At 39.9% G+C, this 27,541-nt stretch overlaps 1 protein-coding gene across 5 annotated transcripts; it reads left to right on the forward strand.

The window, feature by feature from the left end:
• The first annotated feature begins 6,368 nt into the window (after window positions 1-6,368).
• TMPO (thymopoietin) lies at window positions 6,369-27,502 on the forward strand. Of its 5 annotated transcripts, none has more exons than XM_036400759.1 (9): window positions 6,369-6,754; window positions 14,332-14,455; window positions 16,084-16,239; window positions 17,404-17,504; window positions 22,067-22,186; window positions 22,297-22,392; window positions 22,938-23,048; window positions 24,230-24,321; window positions 25,601-27,502. In XM_036400759.1, the coding sequence occupies exons 1-9, from the start codon at window positions 6,512-6,514 to the stop codon at window positions 25,896-25,898; spliced, it is 1,341 nt and encodes a 446-aa protein (XP_036256652.1). In that variant the 5' UTR covers window positions 6,369-6,511; the 3' UTR covers window positions 25,899-27,502. The 5 variants fall into 5 exon arrangements, with proteins under 5 accessions (XP_036256652.1, XP_036256651.1, XP_054370848.1 ...); XM_036400758.2 differs by having other exon boundaries at window positions 6,372-6,754; window positions 14,329-14,455; XM_054514873.1 differs by lacking the exon at window positions 22,938-23,048 and having other exon boundaries at window positions 6,372-6,754; window positions 14,329-14,455.
• The last annotated feature ends 39 nt before the right edge of the window (window positions 27,503-27,541 follow it).

Below are 27,541 nucleotides of genomic sequence, written 5' to 3' on the forward strand. Positions count from 1 at the left end.
GCATGTTTTCAGGACAGAAATTCACATAACAAGGAGTAAAAGTAAAGGCAGAAGCAGCAAACGGTCTGATGGAGCCAAGAGTTCAGAGAGATCTTGAGAACCCCACAGAAGAATGAAACCCTGACAGGGAGAGAGAGGGGACCAGGGTGCCGGTGGGGGGAACCCTCGAGGGTGATGGGGGTAGGCTGCAGAACAGAAGAGCTTTCTCAGAGTAGCTATTTCCACATGCTGAGATTGACAGGTACCCATGGCAGAAAGGCACAGAGGGGACTTAGCTTTGATTTAGACATGAGATAGCAAGTCTTACTTTAGTGATTTAGACGGACTGGAAAGTTTGACACTTGATGAAATTTAAATGGGAGGAAAACAATCATTTGTCAAGGGCCTCAATTGAGAGAGAATGCCAGAGATACAATTCTCACTTTGTAAGACTGATTACTAGTGTTGTAAACCACAGAAGAAAATGAATACAGAAGTCTTGGAAATCATACTCAGCAGACTCAACAAATTATTTGGGGGTTATTAAACGAAATACATTGGCTTTTACAGGCTATTGTTTGTTCTATATACCCTTAAAACCTTTTAAATACAGAAATTCTGGATCTTCCTTAAGTGATTGGTTGCAGTACTTTGCTCTTCTTACGACTACAAAATTAGCATATGTAGTTTAACCCTGATGTCTCTTTTACCTTGACTTAAATCCAGCCCTCATGTCATTGCACTGGAGAACAGTTTCTCACTTCCTTTTTATAGGTACTTCTTACATATTTGAAATTTGTTATGCCTCTCTATAGATGTTCCAGCATAACAGACTATGCTTCTGGGCCTCTGATTATTTTATCGCTTGCCTCTGGAGCCTTTCCAAACCAGCTGCATTTTTAAGCGCTCAGAACTGGTCACAATATTTCAGCTGACTCAGATTTTACCAGGTCTGAATGGACAAGGAAGATTGCCTCACATGTTGTGCTGACAGGAATTCCACTTAATGTGGTTAGTCCTTTTTTTCTTTAACGCACAATCTGTTAGATGGATGCATTTTCTATGAGATGCATCATCTGTTAGATGTTTCCCTGGTCCAACACAGTACCTTATCTCTCAGCCTCACCACCCACCAGAGAGCTGGATGTAAGAAGTGGCAGCAATCTGTTTGCATTCCTGTACCTCTGCCAAAGCAGGTGCCCCGCTCTAAACATTCCAGATTGTTGCCAGACAATATCTCTGGCTTGCAGTAAGGGTAATATCTGCTTATAGGAGTCAAAGTTTTCAGAGTGTGGTTTGCACTAGTATACCTGACATGTGCAGGTTGTCACAAAACAGTCCATCTCGCTCTGCCCTGCCCATCCCTGCCTGTGCATTTCCCTCCTTACACTTGGATCACATCTTGCAATGCCATTGCAGCAGCTGCCAGCTCAGCATGAGAATCTGGTGGCACAACTCCTAGTTCCAACACAGGAAAAGCACCAGGAGCACATGGCCTGGGACAGGATAGAGCAGGATCATCCCCTTTGGCAGCAACCACAAATACTAGTGGTTCAGTTTAAGATTTTGTCAGCTGTTTTTTGGGAGGAGAGGTCACTGTCCCTAAATCAAAATCATTTAGTGATGTTTCAAAACTAAATGAAAGAACTAAATGTGCCTTAGCTACCTACAAACTCTCCCACTCAATTTCCTATTGGTGAAGTGGGGATAATAGTTCCCTTTGACCTTACAGATGTTTTGTCAGGGTGACTCCATTAATTCTGAGGCATCCAAGGATGCCAGGGGGGTGTGTTTGTCTCTCACCAGCATTTCAACAGCCCATGTGCTTCTGTGCTTTTTGTCTCTTCCTGACTTTAAAATACTGCATTTTGTAACCTGACTGTTCTCTTAACACAGTTATTTTTTCATATGGAAATGTTACTAGCTAAATATAGACAAAAACTAAAATCCACTTAAGCCTCAAAAAACAGTGGAGCTGAAATAATAGCCTATATATGGTAAATATAACTATTGTATGTGTTTGACAGAAATAAATATCCTAATAATTCTGATTTGGAAATTATTCAGTGTAGAAAATCATCCTGAAAACTGTCCATTTCATTAAGTATGCCAGCATACTTAAACAGGAGCTGACACTTCTGTTTTTAATCCTTGTTGGTATAGGCCTTTGATTATCATAAGATCAGCAGTAAGAGGTTTTAATGCAGTTGTACAAATTTCTTTCCTTGCCTGGGCACAGCCATACAGCGCTGGGCATCCCTTTATTCACGTGTGTGTTCACTGTTTCAGGTGGCACTGGCAGAGCAGCGTTCCCAGTGGCTGCCAGCTCTGGAACTGCTCTAGAAGCAATATGCTCCATTATACTAAGGCATGCTTTCTTTCTTATCACTTTTCCCTTTCTACTTCAAAACCAGACAATTCTAATGAGAAAACTAGAGTTATTAAAAAGCCACCTAATTTTTCTTAATTAATCAAGATTGTGAAAAAGAAATACTTGATTCTAGAAAGTATAGTTATTCTATGCTATAATGATTAGACAACTGCTTATTTTATTTCTAGTAAAGCTTTCCAGTTTCTATTGCATTTCTCAAAGGGAATATCATTTTTATAGTGAAACCTGCCAAGACTGAATTAATACTTCATACAGCTTTTTTACATTTCCTTGTCAGCTCAGTCTAAGACAAGAGCATGTCTGTAACTCTTGTTTTAATGCCTTTGCTATGAATTTATAGTCGTTATGTTATCTGTTGTAAGACAAATGTTACAAATGAATGCAAATTATTCATCTATACTTCATTATAGGCCATTTTCCAGACCCTCCACTTAATTTAGGTTACTTTTTTGAAAGCACATTTATAGAAAAATCATTTTTTCAGCATACTGCAACATAAACCATTTGTCTTATTTTTATGGTTGGCATTAGAGGTTAGAAATCACAAACTTAGGGAAACTCAAGCCAGAAATCTGAGACAGTTTAAAAAGTATTCAGTGTTTTCATGTCAAAGATGAATGTATGCTTGAAAAATCTCTTTCTCATGCTCAGGAAAACTAAGAAATTCCAGACATTTGGGAGGGTCCTACAAAGGAAGGATTTTTGGCTTCTCCTTTCAGCATATTTCACATTTTTAGGCAAGCTTAGAGCACTTTTTTTAACCACTGGAAATGGCCATATTCTCACAATATTTTCACATTTTTTCCTAAACTTTGCTTTTGTCAGCATTTATACTGACAAGTAGGAAACTGTAACTACCTGTTTCTCAGGTAGAGGCAGGTATTCTGGTCTTCAAAAACCAGAACTTGCAGTTAGGGGTAAACATTCAAGTACTGGAAAGCTTCACAGAAGGCATGGTAAAACAACAGTTCCATGCTCCAACCTTTACACAGCAAATTATTGAATAGGCATAGGGACCAGAGACTTCATATTTGTGGGTTTCCCCCCCACACTGTAACAACATTAGAAAGATTTTTTGAGCTCATTCATAATGAACTGGTTCCCTTCATCCCTTTGACTGCTGCCTCGTGCTACAAAACGTGACTTCCTTTTTCCTTCAAGCAGAACAAACAATAAAGGTGCAGGTGTATTAAGGTCTAATTGTGGTGACACCTGCAGGTTCCAGTGTCAATTATCATGTGTTTGCACATTTAGGTGCTTTCTTATGCTACTTTCCCTGTCTTTGCCTTGCCTGGAAGATGCCTGTTTGTCCCAAAGTGCGACAGTAACAAGTGTAGAACCAATAAAGGACAGTTTTGTGCCAAGGACTGTTAGGGACTTGGCTTCCTAGAGAAGTCTATTGCTGCAAAGAAGAGTGACACTGAAGTATTGTATCATGCTTCTTTAGGTTTGGCTGCTTTGGAAGCAACTAGAGGTAACCAATAAAAGAGTTCCATGTCAGTGCAAGGCAGTTACATCAGGGTAACAACATAATAGAGAAAGTAATCCACAATAAATACACTTTTTCTTTATAGTTGGGGAAAATAACTTTCAAAACTTTAATGGACTGTAAAGACAAACTTTAAGCAATATTAATCAGAGCCACAACTTCAGTGGCTCTACAACAACAGTACTGGAGTTTGAACAAATAGCCAAAACATATGATATGTTTCTGCTATCTTTATGCTTCTGTGCCAGTTTCATCTGACAGCTAAAGCAGAAAAACACAGAGCCAAGATAAGACAAGTCAGCCCATCCATTTGTTTTGACCAAAGCTGAACTGAGTGTAACTATAGGGATTTACTACTTCATACCATATTCCTGTAGGGTTTTTTTATGCTACATTTAATGCATTAAAACCAGGCCTACCATCAGTGTAGACTTCAAGCTCAGCAGCTGTACTTCTTTCCACTCCTGAACTGTTACTCACAAGAAAAGCCAGCACCAGCTGTATTGCAGAATCTGAACAGTACAGTGAGTGGAGAATTGTGCCTGCACTAAGTACTGCCAAAAAACAAGCTGCAGGGCTATCCTACCATTATTTTCTGTCGGGATGTTAGGTGGTGACTGCACCAAATTTTTAGATTGTATTTTCACTATTAAGTTTGGTTAAAATTTCCCAGACCCAGTTCCTCCTTATGCTGCTTTAAAACCTTTTAGCCTTGATATGAATTAAAGTTATTATTTTCTACATTAGTATGATAGCTGAAGAACGTCTCTAAAGTATGCTGTGCAACTAGTTCCATACCTGGAAAAGAAGCAAATTCTTAAAGGTAGAGGAAAGACTATTTCCGAAGCCACCTAAAAGCTTGTCAAGGTGAAAAATACTATCTATGCTTTAAATTAGTACTATCAATTTTGAATAGGAATTAAATTTCCTTTAAGCATTTCCAAAACACCTTTCATGTAATACCCATGTTCCTGGTAAAATTTTGGTAAGATATGCTGAAAAATAGACAGAACCATCTAATTTGTTCTATTCAAGCCTAAAAGTAAGTTATAGCAGTCAATACACATTAATACATTACTTTTTACTGTGTACATGTGTGGTGTCAATGGAGGAAGATGTTTCTACCCACTGTTCAGCCTCATTGCCAAACAAACGGAACAGGTAAAGTGTGTGCACCAAGAACCGAGCACTTTCAGATCCAAATTATAACGAACTTCAGATGACTGCCACCTCACAGAGCTACTAGCACAACTAGGCAAATTCAATGCCCCAAGCTAAGCTTCTCCCTCCTCTTCATTACTTTGTTACACCACATCAATCCTTCGGTGGGAAGCGTCAAGCTTCCTGTGGGTGGGTCCTTGATCTGTCTCGAAATTACCTACTACAAAAAATAATCCTCATTGCCTTCGTCTAGCTGATATTGAGGCTATGGTAAGGTAAATAGGAACAACAGGCACCAGGACAGCTTCATGATGGAGCACACAACAGTAGTGGAAATCGCCAACAGCAATTTGTAACTCTTTCTGGAATACAAAGAGGAGAAGGTGCAAACACCAATAATCCCGTTTCAGATCCATGACTGATGGGAGAACTAAAATAGCCTCATTTAAATTCTTATCTCGGGTATACTGCAAGGCAGTTGCCAAAAGCATAGGCTACGTAGTCGAATCTAAACACTGAACCCTTGCCATCAGAAAACAGAAGCAGCGCGCGTTCCCAGCCAGCAGCGTGTAAACACAGAAGGATTTAGCCCACTTGTTTAAAGATTGTAAAACTGCAGTCTTGAGCTCAATCGAACTCTCTCAGCAGGGACACACTCGTGACATTTTAGAAGTCGGCTTTACAAATAAATAAATAAAACAACTACCCGCCTTTCGAACTCTGCGGCACTATAGATGCGAGTTCGGGGTTTTTTTTGCGTTTAAGTCACCGCACCGGCGGCAGTCACACTAAGAGATTAGCTACCAATTTCCCAGCTGGATTCCTTCTGGATCCCGCCAGCCAAAGGGCTGGGCGAGGGCGGCTATCCCGGGGGAGCAGGAGCTGCCGTGCCCGCCCGGTCCGCGATGCTGAGCGCGGGAGGCGCGGGAGGCACGGCCGCCAGGCCCGCAGGTGGCTGGGGGCAGAAGCGGCGGCAGGTGTCGCGGCAGGACACCGGGATCACGGCAGGTAACTGGGATCGCGCTAACCGCCTCCCCCGCTGCTTGCGGCAGGGAGGAGCGCTCCGGGTCGGCGGGCACGCACCTGTCACCCGAAAGGGCCCCGGCGCCACCGGGACCCGCGGGGCGCGGCCGGCGCCTTCACCCTCCCCGGGCCCGCGAGCGCCGCCCCGCGCGCCTCTCCCGCCCGAGCCGAATTTAAACTGCGTTACTGTCCCTCGCGCAAAGCACCAACGCCGCTGCTCCCGCGCGTCCCGCCCCCTTTCCGCCCGCCAGCCAATAGCGAGGCCGCTTCGTTGTCCTCCCCGCCAATCAGGGCGCCGTTTATTGCTGGCTGGGAAGAAGCGCTTGGTGCGCGCGCCCGCTCGCTGTGGAGCTGGTCCCTGGCGCGGAGCAGACGAGTCCTCCTCCTCCTCCCGCTCCCCCGCCCCTTCTCCCCGCGCTTTGTTGGTGCCTCTCCCGGGAGAGCGGCGGCGGCTGCGGCCGGCGGCGATGCCCGAGTTCCTGGCGGATCCGTCGGTGCTGACCAAGGAGAAGCTGAAGAGCGAGCTGATCGCTAACAATGTGAGCCTCCCGGGCGGCGAGCAGCGCAAGGACGTGTACGTGCAGCTCTACCTGCAGCACCTCACCGCCCGCAACCCGCCCGCCCTCGCGCAGCCCGACTTTTCCAGCGACGAGGAGCGGGAGCCCACACCTCTCGGCGCCCGGAGCCGCGGAGCTGCTGCCGCCGGGCGGGTGAGTAGTGCTGCCTTCTGCCCGCGCTGCCTCGGCTTCCCGGCAGCCTCGGGCCCGCTTTCCCGCCCGAACGGGGCCGGCCGCCTCCGCCCGCCGGCCGCGGCTCGGGAGCGCCACAACGCGCCGGGGTCCCCGCACGGGGTCGGGAGCTTCTCTGGCTCGGCTGAGGGCGGGACGGTCCCGCCGCCTGGGGAGAGGGGTAGCGGCGCTGCCGGGCGGCCGCCCCGCGTCGGGGAGCAGCTGGGACGGCGGGGCCGGTGCCGGGGGCCGCCGGCTGCTCCTCCAGGACGCGTCCCTCCCTGAGCGCCCTTTGGAGCGGCTGGCTCGGGGGGCAGGGGCAGCGGGACCGCGCGTGGAGAGTGCGACGGCCCCCCGAGGGTAAATTCGGAGACCTTTACTGTAGCTTGGCGAGCGGTGTCCTAAGGAGACTGTTTCGGTGTTGGAGGAACGAAGCAAGAGAACAGCACGAGGGTGTAACTTGCTCAGGAAAGGACTCCGGTCCGCTGTCGTGGTTGTACAGCAGCCACGCTACTCGGTGTAAATGCTTCTAAATGAAAGGATGAAGCTCTGCGTGAACAGCTGGTTTGCTTGGCTTAATGAAGTGGACTGTTTAGTGTAAAGAGAGTCTGCGTAGTGTAGATGTCTTGCTCGTACCTCTGAGATGTGTATTATAGCAAAGCGCCTCTGGTGCATGTTCAATTAGTCCCCTGTGCTTGTTTGTTTAGACTTTGCACATGTAAGGAAAAAAGGGAAGCTGATGCTATTTGAAATTTTTCTCTTTGGGAAGCTGTGATTTCTTTTTTTAATTTTTCATAAATGGACTATAAATTAGTATATCTTGAGAAAGCAATCTTGTAATTGATAATTGTAAGATGTCTGGTCTCGAGAAAAGGCTTGGATTATGATTATCAGCTTCCGGAGTCTTAATGTGTGTGATAGTGAAACTATTTAATTGTATCTTAGATACTGTGTTTCAAAGGTCATTAGTTGAGGGAGTGCCGAGAAACGGAGTCCTTTGAAGGTCTTTCACTTTCACGCTTTAACCTTCAAAAGCTCAATAAAACAGTTATTGAATTAAAAAATTGAAAACTGTAGCTTCAAGAAGAAGAGATCTCTAAAACCAAATTATTTAGCTTAACATCTGTCTGTTTCAGACACTTAAGTGGCATTCACTGAATGCAGTTACAGTTAAACAGACATTTTCCTGACTTACAGTGTTCTGCTGATAGCATTCATAAGGTGCTTTTGAGTAAAACTGGATGAGCTTGAATCTGACTTTGTTCATGCTTGTTGGAGGAGGAACATCTTAGAACTGCTAGTTCCTATCCTAGATCTGAGTTTTCCTTTCCACAGTGCTTAAGTTTAAACAATTATGGGTGACTTTTTTGATGTTTAGAGAATGGGTGGTACTCTTACACTTTTGTTAACAATATCTGGAAGGCTCTGCACTATTTATGCTTATCTTGTGTGTTAGAATCAGAGCACTGTATCATCAGAAGTTCCAGAACTTCAGCAAATACTCTAGTGCTCAGATTTGGGTCCGTTGTGCCCCGTGTTGTGTCGCCTTCCCCTTAACCTCCCCCCCAACAACCAACCCCAACCAAAACACTCAGAAAAATCCCAAACAGTACCTGCCAAGTAAAACAAATTTGGATGATGTGTGCTTGTTGCCTCCTTTGTGCTACTTGAGTAGTTCTGCAACTACTTGTAGCCCGAGTAACTGTTGTCCCTGTTAACGTCTTTTAGCATAAGCGTGTTTCTCTGATCTGCTGTCCTTCAAAAAGATTAGCATTCGTGTCTCCAGAGCAATTTGCTCTCAGAACAATTGGAAAGAAGAAGAAGAGTGAGGGAAAGCTGACATCCCAGGGGACCTGGATTCTGGCGAAAAACTAAAGCAAGATATCTTAATAAGAGTAAGAGAGGACAGGAGGGACATAAGACCCCTTAGACATAAGGGGCAAGGGAAGAAGCTGGAACTGCAAGGATTTATGGAGAGGATGAATAAAATAAAAGCATGGGCTTTCCACCATTCCTCCCTGTGCCTGCTTGCCCTTCCCTTTATTGCGAGCACGTAGCGAGAAGCCTCTCGGTCAGAGGCTGCAGCCCGGCTGAGTTGCAGCCCTCGTGTGAGCAGGGCAGTCGGAGGGTGGGGCGGCGCGGGCGGGGTCGCGGCCCGTGCGCGCTGCGGGCCGGGCGCCAGGGGGCGCGCTCCGAGCGGCTCCTCCTGCGGCACCTCCTGCGGCACCCGCGGGATCGCTCGGCTGCCTTAGCGGCCCTGGAGCGGGGCAGGCATCGCTTTTCTTAAAGTGCCTGGGAGCAACAAGTGCAAAAGAGTCATCTGAATGTCCGTGCTGCAGTCGCTGAAAGCTACACCAGCTCTCTTAATAGTGGAGTTAGAGCTTGGACACGGCTGTAGTCATGAGTAATTTTGAACTGTCTACGCTGTCATTTTAGTGGGGTTTTCTAAGTTCTGAACATTTGATAATGCATTTAGGTGCTTTTTGTCTATTGATAAAAGCTGTGCAGAGACCAAATCCCATAGTTTGAATTCTGTTGCAAATTATGTGTTTTGAATCAGTCATTCTTCTGGCTTAGCTCTATCCAGCCCAAGAATATATAGCTCACTTTGGCTACATATTCCTACCAGAACAGGAAGAGCTTTTAAAATCATGCCTGTTTGTACCTCAGTCTGATAATATTGTCTGGAGGAGCCAGCTTCTCCAGCTCTACTAATATTTTTGAGCAACTTTTTTGCTTTTTTACCTTAAGCCTGTTTAGCATAGTGGTATGTGAGGACGGTGACTAGGTATGCAAGACACTGTTTTTTCTGCAGGGTGAACCATCTGCATCTGAATGCCCCTTGTCCTGGTTAGTTATGGGCTGAATGTCAGCAAAGGTAGCTCACAAGAAAAGTAACTATGAAATCACATTTTTGCCTTTCTAGGACCATTATTTTAAAGCATGTACCAAAAATATTGTCTTGATGCTGTTGTCAAACAGAAACTGTTCAGAGCTTAGAATGCATGGATTATTATGACTGAGCTTGTTGTGTATTTCATGTCCTGGAAGAATCACTTCTAAAGCATATATTGAGTGATATTTTTGACCTTTAAAGGGGTTATATGAAAAAGATCAGTCAAATGTCTCCTGTTAATGAAGGTATGATGAGAATATCTGGACCTGAAGGGCCTGTTTGAAAGGTCATACATGAGACCTATCAGGTCAAGATGTTGGGTTTGATGGGGGGAAAGTTGTTTGTTTGGGTTGTTAAGGTTTTTTGTTCTAATCAAGTGCCAAGTAACTAAAGAGCCAGCTCCAGCTTTTCATAGTCAGCATGCTATGGTTGTGATATCTGTAGCCGAGGTAACAACAGCTTCAACCCCTTCCCTATTAGGAAAGAGAAGTAATAGTAAAAGTGGTAGTTTATGAAGATTAGGTTTGTGGAAAGTGTACTGGATAGGTGAGGCAGTGTAAAGCATCTGTGTGTGCCCAGTGAAGGCAGAGAATCTATTTGGTGTTTCCTGTGGCTGTATGTCTTCATTACGACCTGCCACACAAACATCACACAGAACACAGTTTAAATCCTTTATGGCCTTTTAAAAAGCACTCATCTGCTGGCTGAGAGAAAGCTGTGAGCAGCAGGGATGAGATGACCAAAGTAATTCCCACTACAGTGAGAAGTCCTGCCGGGCTGTTCTGCACCTTCAGACTTTGAGAGGGTGTATTTCCTTCACCAAGTAACATGGAAATTAGTGTCCTGGAGGAGAAGGGGGTGGTAGGGTTGAGTCGTCCTTAATCTTATAGTTTATGACTGTTACTGTACATAGGCTTGGAAATTTTAAGTCTGGCACATACTAATTAAGGTTAAAAGATAGTGAATTCTCTAAGTTGTGTGTATCAGTATCTTTGGAATTGCTGCTGCTTAATTCTCTTTCCATTGTTTATTTTGTCTGTCCTGTAGCTCTTGGTAAATATTGTCTCCAGGCCTTTAAGGTTAAAAAGTTCAGTAGGACTTGATTTTTAAAAAAGGAAATTCTGTTGCAAGAAATGAGTGTGTATGGTAGGTCTTTGTTCCCCTTGTACTTTTCATTCTATCTATTTCACATTATAAATCTATTATTAACAGTTTGCATATCCAGTTCCTTAACTTTCCTTAACTTCTTCCTTAACTTTCTCCTAAGAGAAATAATTATTTGTTACCAGAGGGAGCCCTGCAAACTGGAGAATTAAACAGCATTCTGTTGGTGAGATTTGGGCTTTCTTTAGCCTATCTTAACCTCATTCAGAGAAATCATAAATAAGCCCTGACCCTTCTTGTGTCTCGTGATGAAGCTGCACTGGTTTGGGATTAAGATCCTTGTGTATCCTGATGTAGATGCCATTTAACTTGGGATTTGAAAATAGTTTTTGGTGATGTCCCATAGTTGTTGGTTTTATTATTTAATGGCTTCTTCAGCAGTTTCTTATGCTTGTCTTTGGGACAGTGCCGGGACTAGTACAGGCGCTTATGAAGTTTGCCTAATTAACCTGGTCTCTGGCTGTTAATTTCCATTCAGCAGGAATGCCTAAGGTAAGGGGAGGTTCTGAATTCTGGTTGCTTGCATTGTCTGCTCTTCTTGCTAGCAAAAGGTGAAAGCTTTGTGTTGTCAAGAGATGATACTTGGAGAAGATGAACTTCATTTATGCTGTTGTTTTTCTGTGGCCCTAGTACTGAGAATGTTGTGTGGCAGCCCCATGCTTGTAATTCACTTCAGTACTTGTCTGAAGAGTTAGTTCCTAGGCAATTGGAAACCAAGCCTGACATGTACCACTACCAAATTGCTATCTCTGATGTGAACAAATCTCTCTCAAGTGAAGTATGCAGATAATCTTCCATCTTCTGTTTTCTAGAAAATAGCAATGACTAGAAATCTTTTTTTAATGCTGTGAGCTCTGGATCGGATTAGAAGATCTTCAGATAAGGATTTATTGATTTGGGTATATTGTTGCAAAAATATTTACATAGATTTGGGTGTATTGCTGCAAAAATAATTACATTATGGGCAAAGTGGTCAGTGGCACTACCTTGCATTGGCAAATTCTGCCACAATTTCATTTCAGGCCCTTCATCTCTGCTCCGCAGTAAGACAGATTCTGCTAGTGGTCTTAAAACAGGTAAATGAGATTGTAAATTAAATACAAACAAACCCAAAAAACCTCAGAGTGTTAAACTTTTAAGCTATCTCTTTTGATCTCTCTCATGGTGTAGTCCAGCAGACAAGCTGTCATGATCACAGGAAGCATAGTGATGCATTAGACTATAATGGTAGTGGTAATTAAATTTAGTGTTGTTGCTGAAGTTGTTGCTGTCATACCACAGCTGAGGTGTGAGAAATTCTTCTATCCAGCCTTATACTTCTAGGGACTCACCTTGTGGTCCAGTGAATGGTTAGATGGCAGCTTTCTACTTGTACAAGGGAAATCATTTGCTCCTGTGCTAAGGAGAATAGGTGTTCAAAAGTAAAAGCTATGACCTTGCAGAACACAAAATGAACACATCTGGCCCAATTATTGAAGAACACAGATTCCTTTCAACTTGCTTCATCCCCTCCCTACTCTTTTTCTTTGCTGAAACTGGCTGTTTTGATGATCTCTGTTTGTGACAGTAGTGCTGGAAAAAGTGAAATGGTATTTTGAAGGAAAAAAGCCGCAAAGAAACCATGAGATATGTGAGTTTACTTGTGTTAGAGTACCCCGGTAGTCATTAGTTAGAGTTAGATTTCTGATGGCAAAGATTTCTGTAAAGCATCCAGAATGCTGAGTAGTTTTTCTTGTGTATATTGTTGTAGTCTCTTCTGTGGTCTCTAAGTGAACAAAGGTAGAGATACATTACATTAGGATTCCAGTTTCTCTGAAGTGTCATTGGAATGTTGATTTCCTGCACCATAGTAGTTTTTTTCTAAAGTATGGACTAGCGTTGTGATTAATCCGCTTGGTGATGCGGGCAAACACCAGAGCTGTCATTAGTCTAAACAGATCTGAACAAGAAAAGCCAACTTTTTTTCAGAACTTTTTTCTGTTTGGACAGTCCAGTAGCCCAGAAAAAACACATTGAATATGAAATTGAAGTTAATGCAATGTTTAACTTGACATAATGTTTATGACCAACATGTTCAAAAGTGAAAAGTGTCATGCAGCTGCAGGAGTGTTTCTTGTGTATGGCTTAATTGCTTCAAAAACTCATTAGGAGTGGAATGACTGATAAAGTGAGTTGTAAATCTGTCTTTAGTCAAATCTGCTTCTTTAATGGTCCTTTACTTTCCTTGGACTGTTTGTAGTTTATTTCGTAAAATAAAGAAATGCCTTGATCCTTAGAGATTCTGTTGCTTTTCAGCAGCTGGTTTTAAGTTTATCATGCTGGAATACCCAGAAGCCAGAGGAAAATTTGGAGTCAGCTGTATTTGGGAAACCCTCATTCAGTCCCTGCTTAGTTTTAAAATACCAAGATATTTGAGGCAAGACCAAATTTGCATGCAAACAAATCTTGAACCTGCATTAATAGCTAGATAGATTCTGTTAGCTCATGTAAATCATCTTAGTGTAAAAAAAAAAAAAACCCAAACAAATAGGCCTTCCAGACAACTGAGTTGAGAAAAATGCTAAGTGCAGAAATTGTTTCTGTTTATATAATACAACTTTGAGATACAAATATGACTTATTTCTAAGCAGTATCAAGGTCTTTCTTAGCAAAGAGCATGCAAATCCTAAGCATGCTTTTTTGTGTCTTACCTCTTCACTTTTACAATCCCTATTGTAGCAACAGAGGCTTCCCAAGTTGAAGTGTTATGATCACTCTGTTTGGATTGAACAGAAACTGCTAATTTAGGAGTAGCATCTCAGGAGATTATTTTGATAGCCATCTGCATGTGGTGATGGTGCATTGCCAAGTGTTCAAGTACTGTTGCCAGAGTTGGGTTTAGAATTTTTTAGAGCTACAAGTAGCAGAGGCCTAAGCAGACAAGTAGGATTTTGAAAATATGAGACTGTTTCTGATTTTTGCCTTTCCTGTACTCACCTTGTAATATCACGTAATCTCACAGAGAATGACAGGATGAGTAGGAATAGCGGTTTTGGAAACTTGATTGAATGTATGTAGATACTAAAGAACTTGTTCCATATCATTAGAGAAGGAAATGACCTATCAGGTAGAAAAATAATGTAACATACATATTTGTAGTTTTGTGTAGTGATGGTGAAATGGCCAGAAGCTTACTTCTCCAGTCACAGGAAAGCAATCCCTTTGCACTGTATGCTTGAACTTCAAACTAAAACACAAGACCAGAATGAGTGATTTTAAGAGGAGACTTGTAATGGGTATTTCCTTCCTAAGTAGAAAGCCTTTGCATTTTTTCTTAGTAGGTGTAAATGTTTGTACTGTTTCACATAGGCTTTAGTAGTGATCATGGGTGAGTATAGAATTAATTTCTTCTGGGTTTACATGTTTAGTACTCTTATGTTTTCCTGTTCCCTTAGAAGAAAAAGATGTGTTCAGCATTAACTGAAAACACCATCTTTCATTTCTCTCTCTGTTCCAGAAGGCCACAAAGAAAACTGACAAACCCAGACCAGAGGAGAAGGATGGCCTAGATATAACAGAGATGAGTAATGAAGACCTTCAAGAGCAGCTTATGAAGTATGGAGTAAATCCTGGCCCAATTGTAGGTAGGTCAATTAAACTAGCAGATATTGATCTGTTTTATTTCTCACTATGCCTCACTTGGGAAGTTTCCCTGGTACAGTTACTTTTTATTACCAGTACTGTTGCAATCCTACTTCCCACCTTGGATATTTTCATTGTACTGTTTACATTGAGAAGTCTTGAAGCATTGCAGTGGAGAAGTCTGCAGTTTGTTTCTCCTGTTCTAGGCCAGCTGGAGATGTTCCAGCTTGTGTTCTGAAGCTGTGTGACTCTTAGTTAAAGTTCAGTGCTGGGGTAGTTAGGTCTTCTGATACAGAGGTTTAGATCTGGGCCCACTTAAATAGGAAATACATCTTACATAATAACCTAATAATATTTAGAGCCAAATAAGAACAGGGAACTTCCCTTTCCCTAGAGCATTTCCTACTCACTGCATTGTGAAGTAATGTTTTCCTTTGCTAATGTTTTTTTCTAGCCTAGCATTCTGTCCTGTGTGCTGGCCTATGTCAGGAGTAGTCCTGACCCCAGCCTAATCTCCTGCCTTGGATACTGTCTGTGATGTGAGATCAAAGTGCCTTGCCTTTCAGATTGTGCAGTAGCCTAATGGCAAGGGAATTTGATTTCACAATTCTTGAAAAAAAGATTGTTCTTTGTAGTATGCAGAGCCTTCTGTGGAATGTTCTTGAATCCTAGGTGGATGGAAGTGTCCATGACTGAGCCTGCAGTCCTGTGTGTATTCAAAGTCTTGTCTGTAATATTTTCAGTTAGCTGATTCTGCATGCCTTTCCATTCATCCTGTACCTCTTGGGTAGTACTCAAGAACCTGTGGAGTCCACTGGAAAGGCATTTACATTTGGTCTAATTTATTGCCTTTAATTCTTAGAGGGTATGGATTATTCCTTGAAGGGCTGACATTTCTTTTAAATGGTGTTTTCCTCTTATCAGAAAACTTCAAAAGTTAGATTTTTTTATTTTCTGCGGCTAACAGCTCAGGCACCAGTCACCTCTACAGATTTTTGCCAGCAAAGTCCAGATGTGGAAGTATGTGCTAGACTTAAAATGTTTTAGACAGCTGTTGCTTGTCCCAAGCAAGCCAACCTGATGGCTAGATGGCAGCAAGCAGAAAGTTCTGTTGTTGCTGCTTGCTTGCACCACCTCTGATGCTTATTGGACTGAATTTGCCAACAAGGCAAAGGCAGGGCCATTAATTCCAGGGTAGGGGAATTAGGAGAAGAATAGAGCAATCTGCGTGGAAATAGTGCAACGGAAACAATTAAATTCACTTTCTTTTTTTTTTTTTGTGTGGGAATAACAACTTGTATATTGCAGCATATGAAGTAGCATATCTAAGAAGCAGATAAATTCCCTTTCCATACATTTCCTTTCTGTAACTTTAAGTGTACAAAGAGGTCTGAGTTTATCTAAGAATTGTCTTAAACTGGGAAGTTAGAGGTTTTAGAGGCAGAGTTGTGTACCTAGAGGTAGATGTGTGTGTATATATAGAGAAACACTCTGGGCCATACAAACTGATTAAAAATAAACAAAACATTATGTTCAAAAATTCCCATTGAATATATAACAGCCCAGTTCTATCAGTGAAGTCAGGAAATATTAAAGCTGTTTCTTTAGCATGTATCCTTCCTTGTTATAGCTACTACTAGGAAACTTTATGAGAAAAAGCTTCTGAAACTGATGGAACAAGGTCCTGACCTGAAGGCACCTGTGCCTCTCCCAGCGATTTCAACTACTGAGAACACCAGACAGAATGGAAACAATGATTCTGACCAGTACAGTGACAATGAGGAAGGTAAGACTCGAATGGAATTTGCATGGGAACAGTTCAAATTATACATGAGTAATACGTGCTGTAGAAATAACCTAAGGATGTATGATCTTGCTGTTGGGGGAGGCTGTAAGTTACTGCTGTGGGCCATGTCAGTCATGTACTTGATCATACAGTACCAGCACAGTGATCCAGGTGCCTGTTACAGGAAAGGAAACCTTTTGCTACTGACCTGGTCCCTTTTTTCCATTTTCCCCAGACTGGATGGAGCCTGTAAATCCAATAGACAGGAGAACTGTGTATTGGGTGTCACAATGTTCTTTGCACTTCATACTTATGTCTTTGCACTCACTTTCATACTACAGAAATTTCCATGGACATAGGACTGAAAGGGTTGAAATAGAACTAGTAATTGGATTGATCTCCCTTGCATATTTGGGCTTGTTTTTCAACTTTTATATCTTGCACTTTTAAGGGGGAGAGGATGTTAGAGATTGATTTATTAATGTTTGGGACAGCCAAGAGCCCAGTCACAACTGGCAGCTAACTTCTTATAATTACATATGCTTCATATAAATACTGAACTGTTCACACACTGGGGAAAAAAACTCAAACCCAAATATTCCCTGTTTCCCCTACAAAAAAAATCTTAAATATGTTGGTGTAAAGCTATTAGAATTTTAGAAAAGCAGTGGAAATAATACATCCTTTTATTGGTGAAATGACTGCTAATCACTCTTCTTTCTACTGCATCAAAAATGGGGTTTTATATAAAAGGACTTGTATTAGAGGAAACTAAGCTAACAGCTTCAACCAACATTGACAAGCTTCAATACCTTTACTACAATCAATAGTAGAATGGTACTTTGGTTAAAGGAATTATAATTTGATAGCAGTTTCTAAATGGAACTACTGGATTTGTCAAAGCTTATCTGAAATGTAAGATTTTTAGCAAAAAAGGTAAATACGTGGATCAGTGATTTGAAATAATTTTAAGGTTATTCTTCAAAAGTCTTTGTTCTTATACATTTAATAGAAAATATACCTGTTTCACAGCTTTTTAAGGAAATGATAACTCATAAGAGTTATGTTGCCTCTCAAAATGAATTTTTATTAAAATACATTTGGTTTCAACTAGTACAACAACAGTAGTATTATAGAAACTAGTTATATTAAAACTGGTTGCAGATCCGAAGACTGAGCTGAGGCTTGAGAAGAGAGAACCCCTGAAAGCCAGGACGAAGACGCCAGTTGCACTCAAACAAAAAAAAGTTGTTGAACACAACCAGGTATGTTTGTCATAGGGGCTCATGGAACAGCTACTAACTGCTGGTGATGTGCTCACTAAACACCTTACTACCTTTAACATCACATTTGACTAAGTGAGCCATGCTGGTTTTTAAAAGTTCTTTTAGAAAGCCTGTTCTAATATAGCATGAAGATCTTGTGAATTAACTATAGTGGCTGTTTTTAGCATGTCTGATAATGTTCAAAGTAATAGTCTGCTGAAAGCTGTTTGTCTGACTTGCCAGCTGCTGCAGCACCTCCTAGAGAAGAATAGTAGGCAACATTAACATGTTTAGTTTTGGAAACCTGGCAGATTAAGTCACGTGGGCTGATGGCTTTCTGTTGGATGCTCGTAATCAACTTGATTTAATAAAAGCAGTGTTTTCTCAAAAAAAGAAAAGTTAGGACAAAGAGGTGTGTGGGGTTTTTTTTTGGCTTCTTTTTAAACAAGGGTTTTTAAATACATACATATATATGTGTGATTAGATAGCTACAGATATATGTATGCATTTTAAATACATCTGTTTAATGACTCATTTAAATGTATTCTGTGACGTAATGTATTTCGGTATATGCCTATATGTATAGGTGTGTGTATGTGTGTACACACATGTATGCTAGCTATGTAATATTTTTTCTTCAGCTATGTTTGTAGCAGCAGTACTAGAGTAGACACAAATTTGTTGAAAAATTTCTCCTATGAAGAAAAAGAATAGATAACAAGTGTAGATCTCTCACCTGTTCTCTACTTATAAATATTAGTTCTGCTGTCTTGACAGAAGAGGGATTTTACAGAATCACCTCTGATTTTTCAAACTGCTGAATACAGGGTTTGGTAGTTGATGGCTGATCTGTCCTTCTGATGTGAAAGCATCACTAAATGCCCTCTTCCCCAGCTTAGGATACTTAGAGTCTTTAGAGTGTTGTTCATCTGTTCAGTAAGTAGTGGAGTTATGCTGCAGTAAAGGACTCATAAAGAAACATTCAGTGCCTCAGAATCTGGCTTGTTAATTGCTTGGTGTATTTTAGCAGATCACGGTGACTTTTCTCAATACTTTGTTAAATGCCAGATGCTTGCTATTTAGTGTGTGTGTATATGTATAAACATGCTTTAGCTATGGATGTCTCTTTAGCAGGTGAAATGCTGCTATATGACCTTGAGTAATGCAAGACAGCTATGGAGATCCATAACTAGTTTGCTTATTTTAAGTTGGAGTTTTAGGGTGCAAGCTGAACAGATTTTACTTCAAAAAATTCACACACACACATAGTTCAATGCACCAAGCATTCTTTATTGATCAGGCAACTTCTGCTTATAATGGTCTCTCTATAATGAGCATATTAATCTTTAGATTCTTGTATTTCAAGAATCACTTTTTTCAAAATAGTTATTCTACCAGAAATTCCTGTCAGCTTCAGTGTAATAAAGATATTTCATTCTGTTGTCAACAAACAAAACTTGTAGTCTTCAGGAACTTGCTTACAGAATAAATGAGATTCAGTGAGGTGTTTTTGTGGTATTTTAAGTGATTATTTGTTTACTCAATTTTTTTGTCATCCAGTTTCACTATATTAGTATCAGGTCATTATTCTTTTGGCAATCTTACATGTGCAGTATAGATGCAATATTTTGCAACTTGTGTATTTTAATTGCCAGGAGTTAATCAAAAGAATAATCAAAAAATTACTTAATGTCAAAATTGCCAAATTCTTCAGAAACTCTCTTTGGTTTGTTAAACCTTTTACTTTTGATCTTCTGGTTGTTTCTTGTTTGTTTTTTTTTAAATACTGCGAACAGACAAAACCACCGAAAAAACCCAAAACAAAACAGCCCCACCCACCCCCAGTTAAATTTTGCAGCTGCTTGAAGCCAAGAACAACTTAATGCTTTTGGCTAGCAAATGTGTGTAGTCATGTTTTTTGCTGAGAAAAAAAACAGAACATGGAGATGATTTTTTTTCTTTTCTCCCCTTCTTCCTGTGGAATTCCACTGTAGGTTTTCAGCAATGTATCAAGGGACTATACCAATTTTGCAGAACTATTTCAACTGTTGTGCACTGTGTAGCATTGGCACAAAGATTGAGTGTCTGAAGCATGGTGAGGCTGAGCTGGTGGGCAGACTTGCTAGTTACTTCTAGGTCCTGTGCAGCACTGGTTTTATACCAGGTGTATGTAGCTTACAAGACTGTTTATTTGTCGTTTGGCATGGCTGGATGTAGCTGTTCTCTTGAGAAGAGAGTGCAAATAGATAGATAGTTATTAGGCAGACTGCTGCAAAAGAAATTGGGTGGGGAGGTTGAATATGGGTCTTATCAGTCAGTTAGCAGTGGAGGGCTGGATGAACTTGAGCTCAGCTATTTGTGTTTAATTACCTCTTCATAGGGAAAAGTTGGCAGAAAATCCTAATTTTAAAACCCCCTTCTAATCCAGTAGGTGAATCTAGAGTAGGAGTTCAAAACTGAGCCTGACATGTCATAGTAAATGGCACTGGTTAGAATGAGGCAGGCTAAACAATGTAAATGTTAAGGAGCAGTGCAGAACTCGTCCTGTCTCCTGAAACTTTGTACAGTGACATTCTGCATGTGCTGTGTTCCCCTACTCCTCCCTGTATTTTTTTTTACTACCTGTATAGTAACTTGGTAAGTGATAGCTGAGGTAAAGTCATAATCTATAGCTCCACTGCTCATGAGTTATTTGACAGTTAGAAGCAGACACTGAACACTGCTTACGTACCACACCATTGTAGTTTCTCTGGTTACATTACAGGGTGGTGGTGTACCCAACATGAGCATTACATTTTGATAGGGTTAGAGGCCTGCTCTGTTGACAGTGAGGATAATTATAACTGTAGATAACAAGTTTTATTTCTTCTTTTTTGTTTTGTCTGTTGACTGTGTTCCACTGAAATCTGGATGGGTCTTATGCAGTAGATTCTGGTTTTTCCTAGACTTTTCATGCAAGAAAAAAAGTGAAAGTTGGTACTTAAAACATACGATTAAAGCATCTGAAGAACAGAGGCAGTTATTAGTGAAGTGCTTCTAACTTCCATTAGGAGATAAGTAATTCATAGTCAAATAGTCTGGAATGGGGAGCTCGTGGTTACTAGTATGAGTGAATTTGCCTTCCTGCTTTCCTGAGTAGATTGTTGGAGTAGAAACACTCTGAAATTAGTATTTTTTTTCTCTAAGCTTCTAAAGAACACCTCTCAAATAGAAAGTGTATGGGGTTGAGGTGGGGAATTGTGATTGTAGGTTGCAGGAAGGAAGAGAATGCAGTGTCTGGTAAATATTTAGGAAGGGGTTAGAAGATGTTTCATCAAAGGTTTCTTAAAATTGTAAAGAATTTTGGAGAACTGGGCTGAAATCCACAATTCTAAAAAAAATCTGAATCTGTTTGGACCTGAGGTCTGCATTTGTTTTATAAAGTACTTCAGTGACTTTGGAATGAAGTGAAACACTTGTGCTCCCTCTGCTGTGTATGTAGTAGCTGTTATACAGAATTTGTCATAGAACCGTAAGGCAGCTCAGCTTTAGTTTCTCTGTCCCCTCTCAATTAATAAATACTTTTCAGCCTGTTCTTTTAACACCTTGTTTTGGGGCTGAAGCTGTTCTAGTGAAGTAATTTCCACTATTGAACCTATAACTGACAGTTGCAGTGTATAACTTTATTTAGCAAGGAGCGTAACTTCTAAAAACTTGGTAATACATCGCTCTATGAGGTGTTAATGTGCAAAGATAGAAGTATTGAAAAAGTAATAATTTTTATTTTTAAACTTAACCAAATAAAAAAGAAAGTCGTGTATGTAATCTAGATGAAGCAGATCCACATCTCCCTTTCCATCTTGGAATTAGTTCTGAGGGGAATATTTGCTTTGAGCATGAAACTTGCAGTAAAGTATAGGGAACGATCTGCATTTGTTAATGGCTATGAAAGTTTGGTGCTTCATGCTGTTACTTCAATTTGTGAGAGATCTGTATCAGGCTTGATTGTTTAAACCTGCTGTTATGTGAAAAGTTTTAGTTTCATCCCTGTATGTGGAAACTTTTTAAGATCATTAAGTGTCTCTGCCTGCCCCCTGTGGCTGAAGATTAGCTCCTGTTGAAACATCGGTGGCTGTGCATAAACTGTGCCTAATTCTGCTTGAGAAAATAGAACCCTATCTGTGTAGAGAAAGAGGTGATGCTTTCTGCTTATGCACATAGATTTATTTTTGTATGTGTGTGTAGGCAGGAAATGTAATGGGACTGAAAGCTTCATGTCTGCTGTCCATGAGTTGATGTAACTCCTCATGTTGCTCGCTAGGGCAGTGAGCAGATCAGCAGTTTTTACTGTTGGGCATTATCTATTCAGTTCTGTATTTGAACAATATGCTCAAATATAAGTATTCTGGTCAATGCTACTAATCTAGCTAGCCATTCATTATTGAATGTATTAGGATCTGCAGTTTTTTGATTGTAGACATGTTGCTTCTGGAGTGTGCATGCTATTTTGGCTTTTGGTTGTGAGTATCTGATGTTTGGAGCTGGTTTTCATGTATATGATCATGTGTTTGATGCTCGAATAGACCTATTCTCAAGATGGAGTTACTGAGACTGTCTGGACAAGTGGATCTTCAAAAAGTGGACCTCTGCAGGCATTTTCTAGGGAGTCTACAAGAGTGTCAAGAAGAACACCAAGAAAAAGGGTGATGAGAGGCTTTTATAATAGACAAGCTTTTTTTTTTTTTCTCTCACTCTTAGGGTCCCAGTGGCTCTTTTATTCAATTGTTGTCTTTTGTTTGTTTTAAACAAACAGGTGGAAGCTACAGCACAGTTGCCTGTAGATGATGCTGTAATATCAGAGAGTACTCCCATAAATGAAACTGTATTGGCTGCAAGCGACGAGACCCTAGTAAATATGCTTAGTACATATGTTTAATCAATTGCGGTATTCTTCTGTAATATATCTTCACTGACAGATTCATTCTGTTTTGGACAAATAGAAGACTGTTTTAAGGAAAGTAAGACTATTCAGTAGTCTTTAAGAACACATACTCAGTATCTGTTTTAGTACCTAATACTCTTCACTTTGAGATGGGACTAGGTCAACACCTAGGTGCCATCTAATGTTGTTTGGGGGGGAGTAAGCTTTACAAGCTTAGATACTTTCTTAATTTATTTAAGTACATGCAGAATATTTGCTTTTAAGTTTGGCTTTTCTTGTGAACTAAATAACTTTTATGTTTCTAAATGGCTTAAGAGAAACTACTTGGAATGATAAGCAGTGTGTTACCTTTGCTGATCTTGGAGCATCTTTTACATAACCTTCTTCAGTTAACTTCTAACATGCATATATTCAATGCACATAAAGGTTTTGTTTTTTGGTTCTGCCACCTTGCCCCTTTTCATTTTGTATTTTGGCTGTTTCTGAGTTTGAACAATTTTGAATCTCGGCAGGTTGGCAATAGGGTGCCTGGAAATTTCAAGCATGCAGCTCCTACACTGTCAGTCAGTGAACTCTCAGACATGCCCAGAAGAACACCAAAGAAACTACTGATGACAGCTGAAGTAAATAAATTAAACCTTAGATTGCTCTTGCTTACTCTCTGTGAACAAAATTCTTGTGTGTATGTGCTTATTTCTTAGTACAGAGGGGGTAGAGGATGTCACTGCCTGGGTGACACCAGTCAAAATAAACTAGTGTTGTCACATGACATAAAACAGAATATAAACTTATTTTCATCTTCCCCTTTCAGATTTGGGTGTGTGTGTGAAAAATCTGATTTTTCTCTTTTCCTAAGACAAATATGTTTTGATGTGTTATTTCTCCTTGTGCTGCTATTTTTCTGAACAAAATGTAGATTTATTTTTTTCTTTTAAATTCTTTATAGCTCAAAGTAGAGTAGACTTGGGTTATCTCCCTTTGAGCTTGTAAATCAGCCTATTCTGAAAAAATGCGATGTGCCTTAATCTAGGGAATTAAGTAGTAGAATTACTTTAGACCAAATGCCTGAATTAAAAAAGTATCTGTAGATTCCTGACAGTTATCAAGAAAGAAAAGAATTCTTTTACTGTTAACCTATTCAGGCTGTCAAAAATTATCTCTTGGAGAACTGTCTAAAGTACCTGCAAGTATATGTAGTTGTATTAATGTAATACTGTAATGTGGAATTTTACATTACAAGATGCTGTTCATGTAGTTCTAGATAAAGCTGCTATTAACACTTCATTTACAATACAACTGCAGTGTAGACTTAGTTGTCAAATAGAATGTTGTGGGTCAACTCGATGTTCTACTCCAAACTGCTGATGGGGTTTTTCAGTCAGTATTTGACTGTACTGTGGTTTATTACAGCAAGAAGAGACAGATTGCCCACATCAGTGCTTTTTAAAACATATTGGTCACAACCAGTCCTGTGATCTGCTCAACACAGCCATGATAGAGGTGATGGTTAAGTTTTTTTGATCATCTACATCATTGGCTCGCAGGTGTATAGGATTTATACAACTTATTCTTTATCTTAAAGGAAACTGAGGTGATCACTGAATGCTTTCAGACGCCAAAAGTGACTGGATGGCTGCCAATAACTAAGGTTAAACTTCTAAAACCCAAGAAGTAAACTTCTTGAATGGCACTGGGTGACTCACTCATTCTTACAAATTGCACATGGTAGTGGTCACTGAGATAGCTATGCAGAAACTTTTTGTTTTGCTGTCTATTTGGCTTCTAACTGTTTTTGGTTTCCTAGGTGCTGGAGAGAACTGCAGAAGAAAGAAGAGTAGAAAGGGATATTCTTAAAGAATTGTTCCCTTATGAAGTATCAACACCTACAGGAATTAGGTAATTCTAAGGTTTATGGGGGCTTTTTCTCAGTTCTTCTAAACCTATTCAAGCTGAGAAATATCTTTTGATTATATTGATAGATTTCTGAGGAATAGTTCTTGCACTCTGGCTCAATGACATTTGTGACAGCCACCTATTCTTCTGTTTAATACACATAATTTGTTACCAAAACAGCCCCCTCTCTATTGAAGTTGGAGGAGGGAGAACAGGATGGTACTATAGTTGGAATTATTACTGGAATTTCTGGGTGGTGAAAGTTAAATGGAAAGGGTTTTTCTGTGGTAACGACTTGCAATATTTAAGTTTTTGACAACATGCAACTGCTTAGGCCTGCTGTAAATTAAGGAAAGATTTGGCAGCATATGTTTGAGTTTTCTTTTGTAAAGCAAGAAAGAACTTTCAGGTAACCTATTTTTTCCTTTAGGTGGTAGTCATATTGATTACTCTTAGTGTGAATAAGGATGGCATCTAGGAAAGGCTGTTACTTGTGCATTTGGGGGTTATTTTTGTGTCTTTATATTTAAACAAAAATTGAAGCAACCCTCTGGCTAATTAGGTAATTTAAAAAATACTCTGTTTAGAGGATATGAGAAAAAGTTTCCCCATGTTAAGATGTGAAATCATCTCCTGTGTTTCCAACATGTGAATTATAGCTTCAATTTAAACTGCAATTGCATAAACTCTTACCCATAAGGAGCATATATAGTACCAGTTGCTACTACTGTAGTGCATCTGCTGACTACTCAAGTTTGCTCTCCTGTTTTGAGGTCTAGTTAAATCCATACCACTTTTTCTTTTCTTTTCAATAAAAATCATGTATGTGTACTCCTTGTATATAGGAACTTGGCAGTGTACATGGGGTTTTTCTAATCCTTGCTGCTTTGTCTTTTGGCTCTGTGTATGGCTTAGCCATCAGTAGATATTTTATTGGCCAGAGATAATCTAATGTTTAGAAATCCCAGCAGGGCTGCGTAAGTAATGATTAAAAAAGTAAATAGAGGGGGCTACTTTCTACAGTTTGATTGCCAGCTATGATCCTTAGGACCACCCTGTGGATAGGGTGAAGGTGCATTTGAGGGTTTTTTAGAGTGTTTGCTTGAACGCTGAATTATTAACTTAATATGTCTACTTGTCAAGCTTCAAAAGTAGTATTACAGGTACTATATTCACCAGAAATAATTCTTAGTTCTTTAATTATACTAAAGCTTCCCTATGTACTTTAGACTGCTCCTTTAAATATGCAGTATTTCAATTTGATATTTTTTTTCATTAACAGTGCTAGCTGCCGTAGACCAATCAAAGGAGCTGCAAGCCGGCCTCTAGAGCACAGTGACTTCATACTGGAGGAAAGTTACTCTAAGTATGCGCAGAAATATGGTACCTCCACTGACACCAAGTCGGAGAAACCACCAATAAAAAAAGAACGCCCTGTTGCCCTGTGGATAAAAGTTCTTCTCTTTGTTATTGTTTCAGTCTTCATGTTTTTGGTTTATCAGTCAATGGAAACTAATCAAGGAAATCCTTTTTCTAAATACCTGAAAATGGTCTCTCCGGGCAGGGGCAGTGCCGAATGAGTATCTTTCTGAAAGGCACACCCAATTTGATCTCCTGTTTTTTAATTGTAGAGAACTCTTCTGCCCTCTCATCGGCTCAAGGACTTCTTACAAATAATGTGATTGGAACCTGATAAATTGGATAAATGAAGAAAGATAATATTAAATGGACATCGGTAACTTTCTGGACTTTGGACAAGTAGGAGATCACTGCCATAGGAGTAACATTTTTTTAAATCTTTGAACTTTTTGTAGGCTTTATTTTTTTAATGTGGACATCCTTTAAATTCACTTTTGAGAAAATGTATATTTGTTTTTGCAAGAACTTGGAAGCTGAGAAGGGCAAAAATGTAGTAAAATGTGAAGCTGTGTTTTTAAAGCTTTTCATTTGTACAGAAAAGAAGTTGTACTTCTGTCTCTAGACTATAGCAGAGAAAGATTTTAACATAGGAAGAGGGAAATGCATTTCTTTATGCATTTTTTTCAGTAACAACATAACTGAATTTGATCTCTTAGGATGTAGAGAGAGTACAACACCTTTTCTGTAGATTACTGTAACTTTTTAGTAAATGTAACTGTAAACCTGTTTGCATTTTTGTAACAGTCTTAGTATCATATTAGTAACTCTGTTTAAGTGTAATTTCATTTAAATGTATCCCTTCATTTTAGTGCTTACAGTGTCGTAGGATCTGAATGCAAATCTAATTGGCAAGAGATCTCTTAGAGGAACTTATTTATTAGTAAAATGTGTGGGAAATAAAAGCAACATCATAATAATTTGCTACTAAAATACTTTTTTGGATCAAGATTGTTATCTGAAGCAGTTGAAATTCCAACATTAGCAGTGGTCTTTTTTTTTTTTTTAAAAAAAAAGCGAGGTCTTTCCAACACAGCTTTATGTGATTATCTTTAAATATTCATGTAGAGAAGTATTCTCAAAGTGTGAAAATTCCATATGAAGTTTTATTCTTGTATGAAGAGGGCATTGCTGCATTTTCTGCTAGTTTCATCTTTTAAGGTGAGATTTACTACTTTCATGCCATTGACTATTTTTCTCAGTGGAAGCATGCTGAAACACTCTCTATTGTGTAACTTGGTTGAGCAGGCAGCTGACTTCACTACTACCAATGAAGAGTGATAAGCAAAAATCTTTTTAAAGTGAATGTATACACTTTTGGTGTGCTTAAATCTGCAGCATACAGATGTTCAGTCTTATTGCTTGGTACAAAATTGCAATAAATCATACTACTTATTCTTAAAGTGCTACTTATAAAAAGCTGAGAACATTAGTTAATAGTCAATATCTTTTTACTCTAGGTACAATTATTGTGTAGACTATAGCTATGGGGAAGCTTTACTTTCTGTGAACTTTGGGACAAACATGGTAATTTGTAGCAAAGCAATAGTTTTGGGGTTTTCTTCTTGTTTAATGGGTTTTTTTTCCTTCTAAACTGCTTTTTTGAGTAATTCAAATAGCTAAACTTGTGTCCATCCTATAGGGAATTGTAACATAAGACATTCACTTTTGGTGTCAAAAATGGAGAAAAATAAAAATGATTTTAATGTGTGTGGATTTTCCTTATCAAAATAAATGCATTGCTGAAAGGCAGCAAAAGCAAGGCAAATGATGTATCAGTGGTGTCATTTTGTGCTGCTACAGTCTT

The sequence above is a fragment of the Molothrus ater genome, chromosome 5 (assembly GCF_012460135.2).
Source record: "Molothrus ater isolate BHLD 08-10-18 breed brown headed cowbird chromosome 5, BPBGC_Mater_1.1, whole genome shotgun sequence".
Classification (NCBI taxonomy): domain Eukaryota; kingdom Metazoa; phylum Chordata; class Aves; order Passeriformes; family Icteridae; genus Molothrus; species Molothrus ater.

What these genes read in the sequence shown, in the direction of transcription:
- TMPO (XM_036400758.2), top strand. Translation starts at nt 6,512, where the DNA reads ATGCCCGAGTTCCTGGCGGATCCGTCGGTGCTGACCAAGGAGAAGCTG. An exon ending in GTACAGTGACAATGAGGAAG is followed by an intron (nt 16,240 to 17,403) that starts GTAAGACTCGAA and finishes AACTGGTTGCAG; the next exon opens with ATCCGAAGACTGAGCTGAGG. An exon ending in AAGTTGTTGAACACAACCAG is followed by an intron (nt 17,505 to 22,066) that starts GTATGTTTGTCA and finishes ATGCTCGAATAG; the next exon opens with ACCTATTCTCAAGATGGAGT.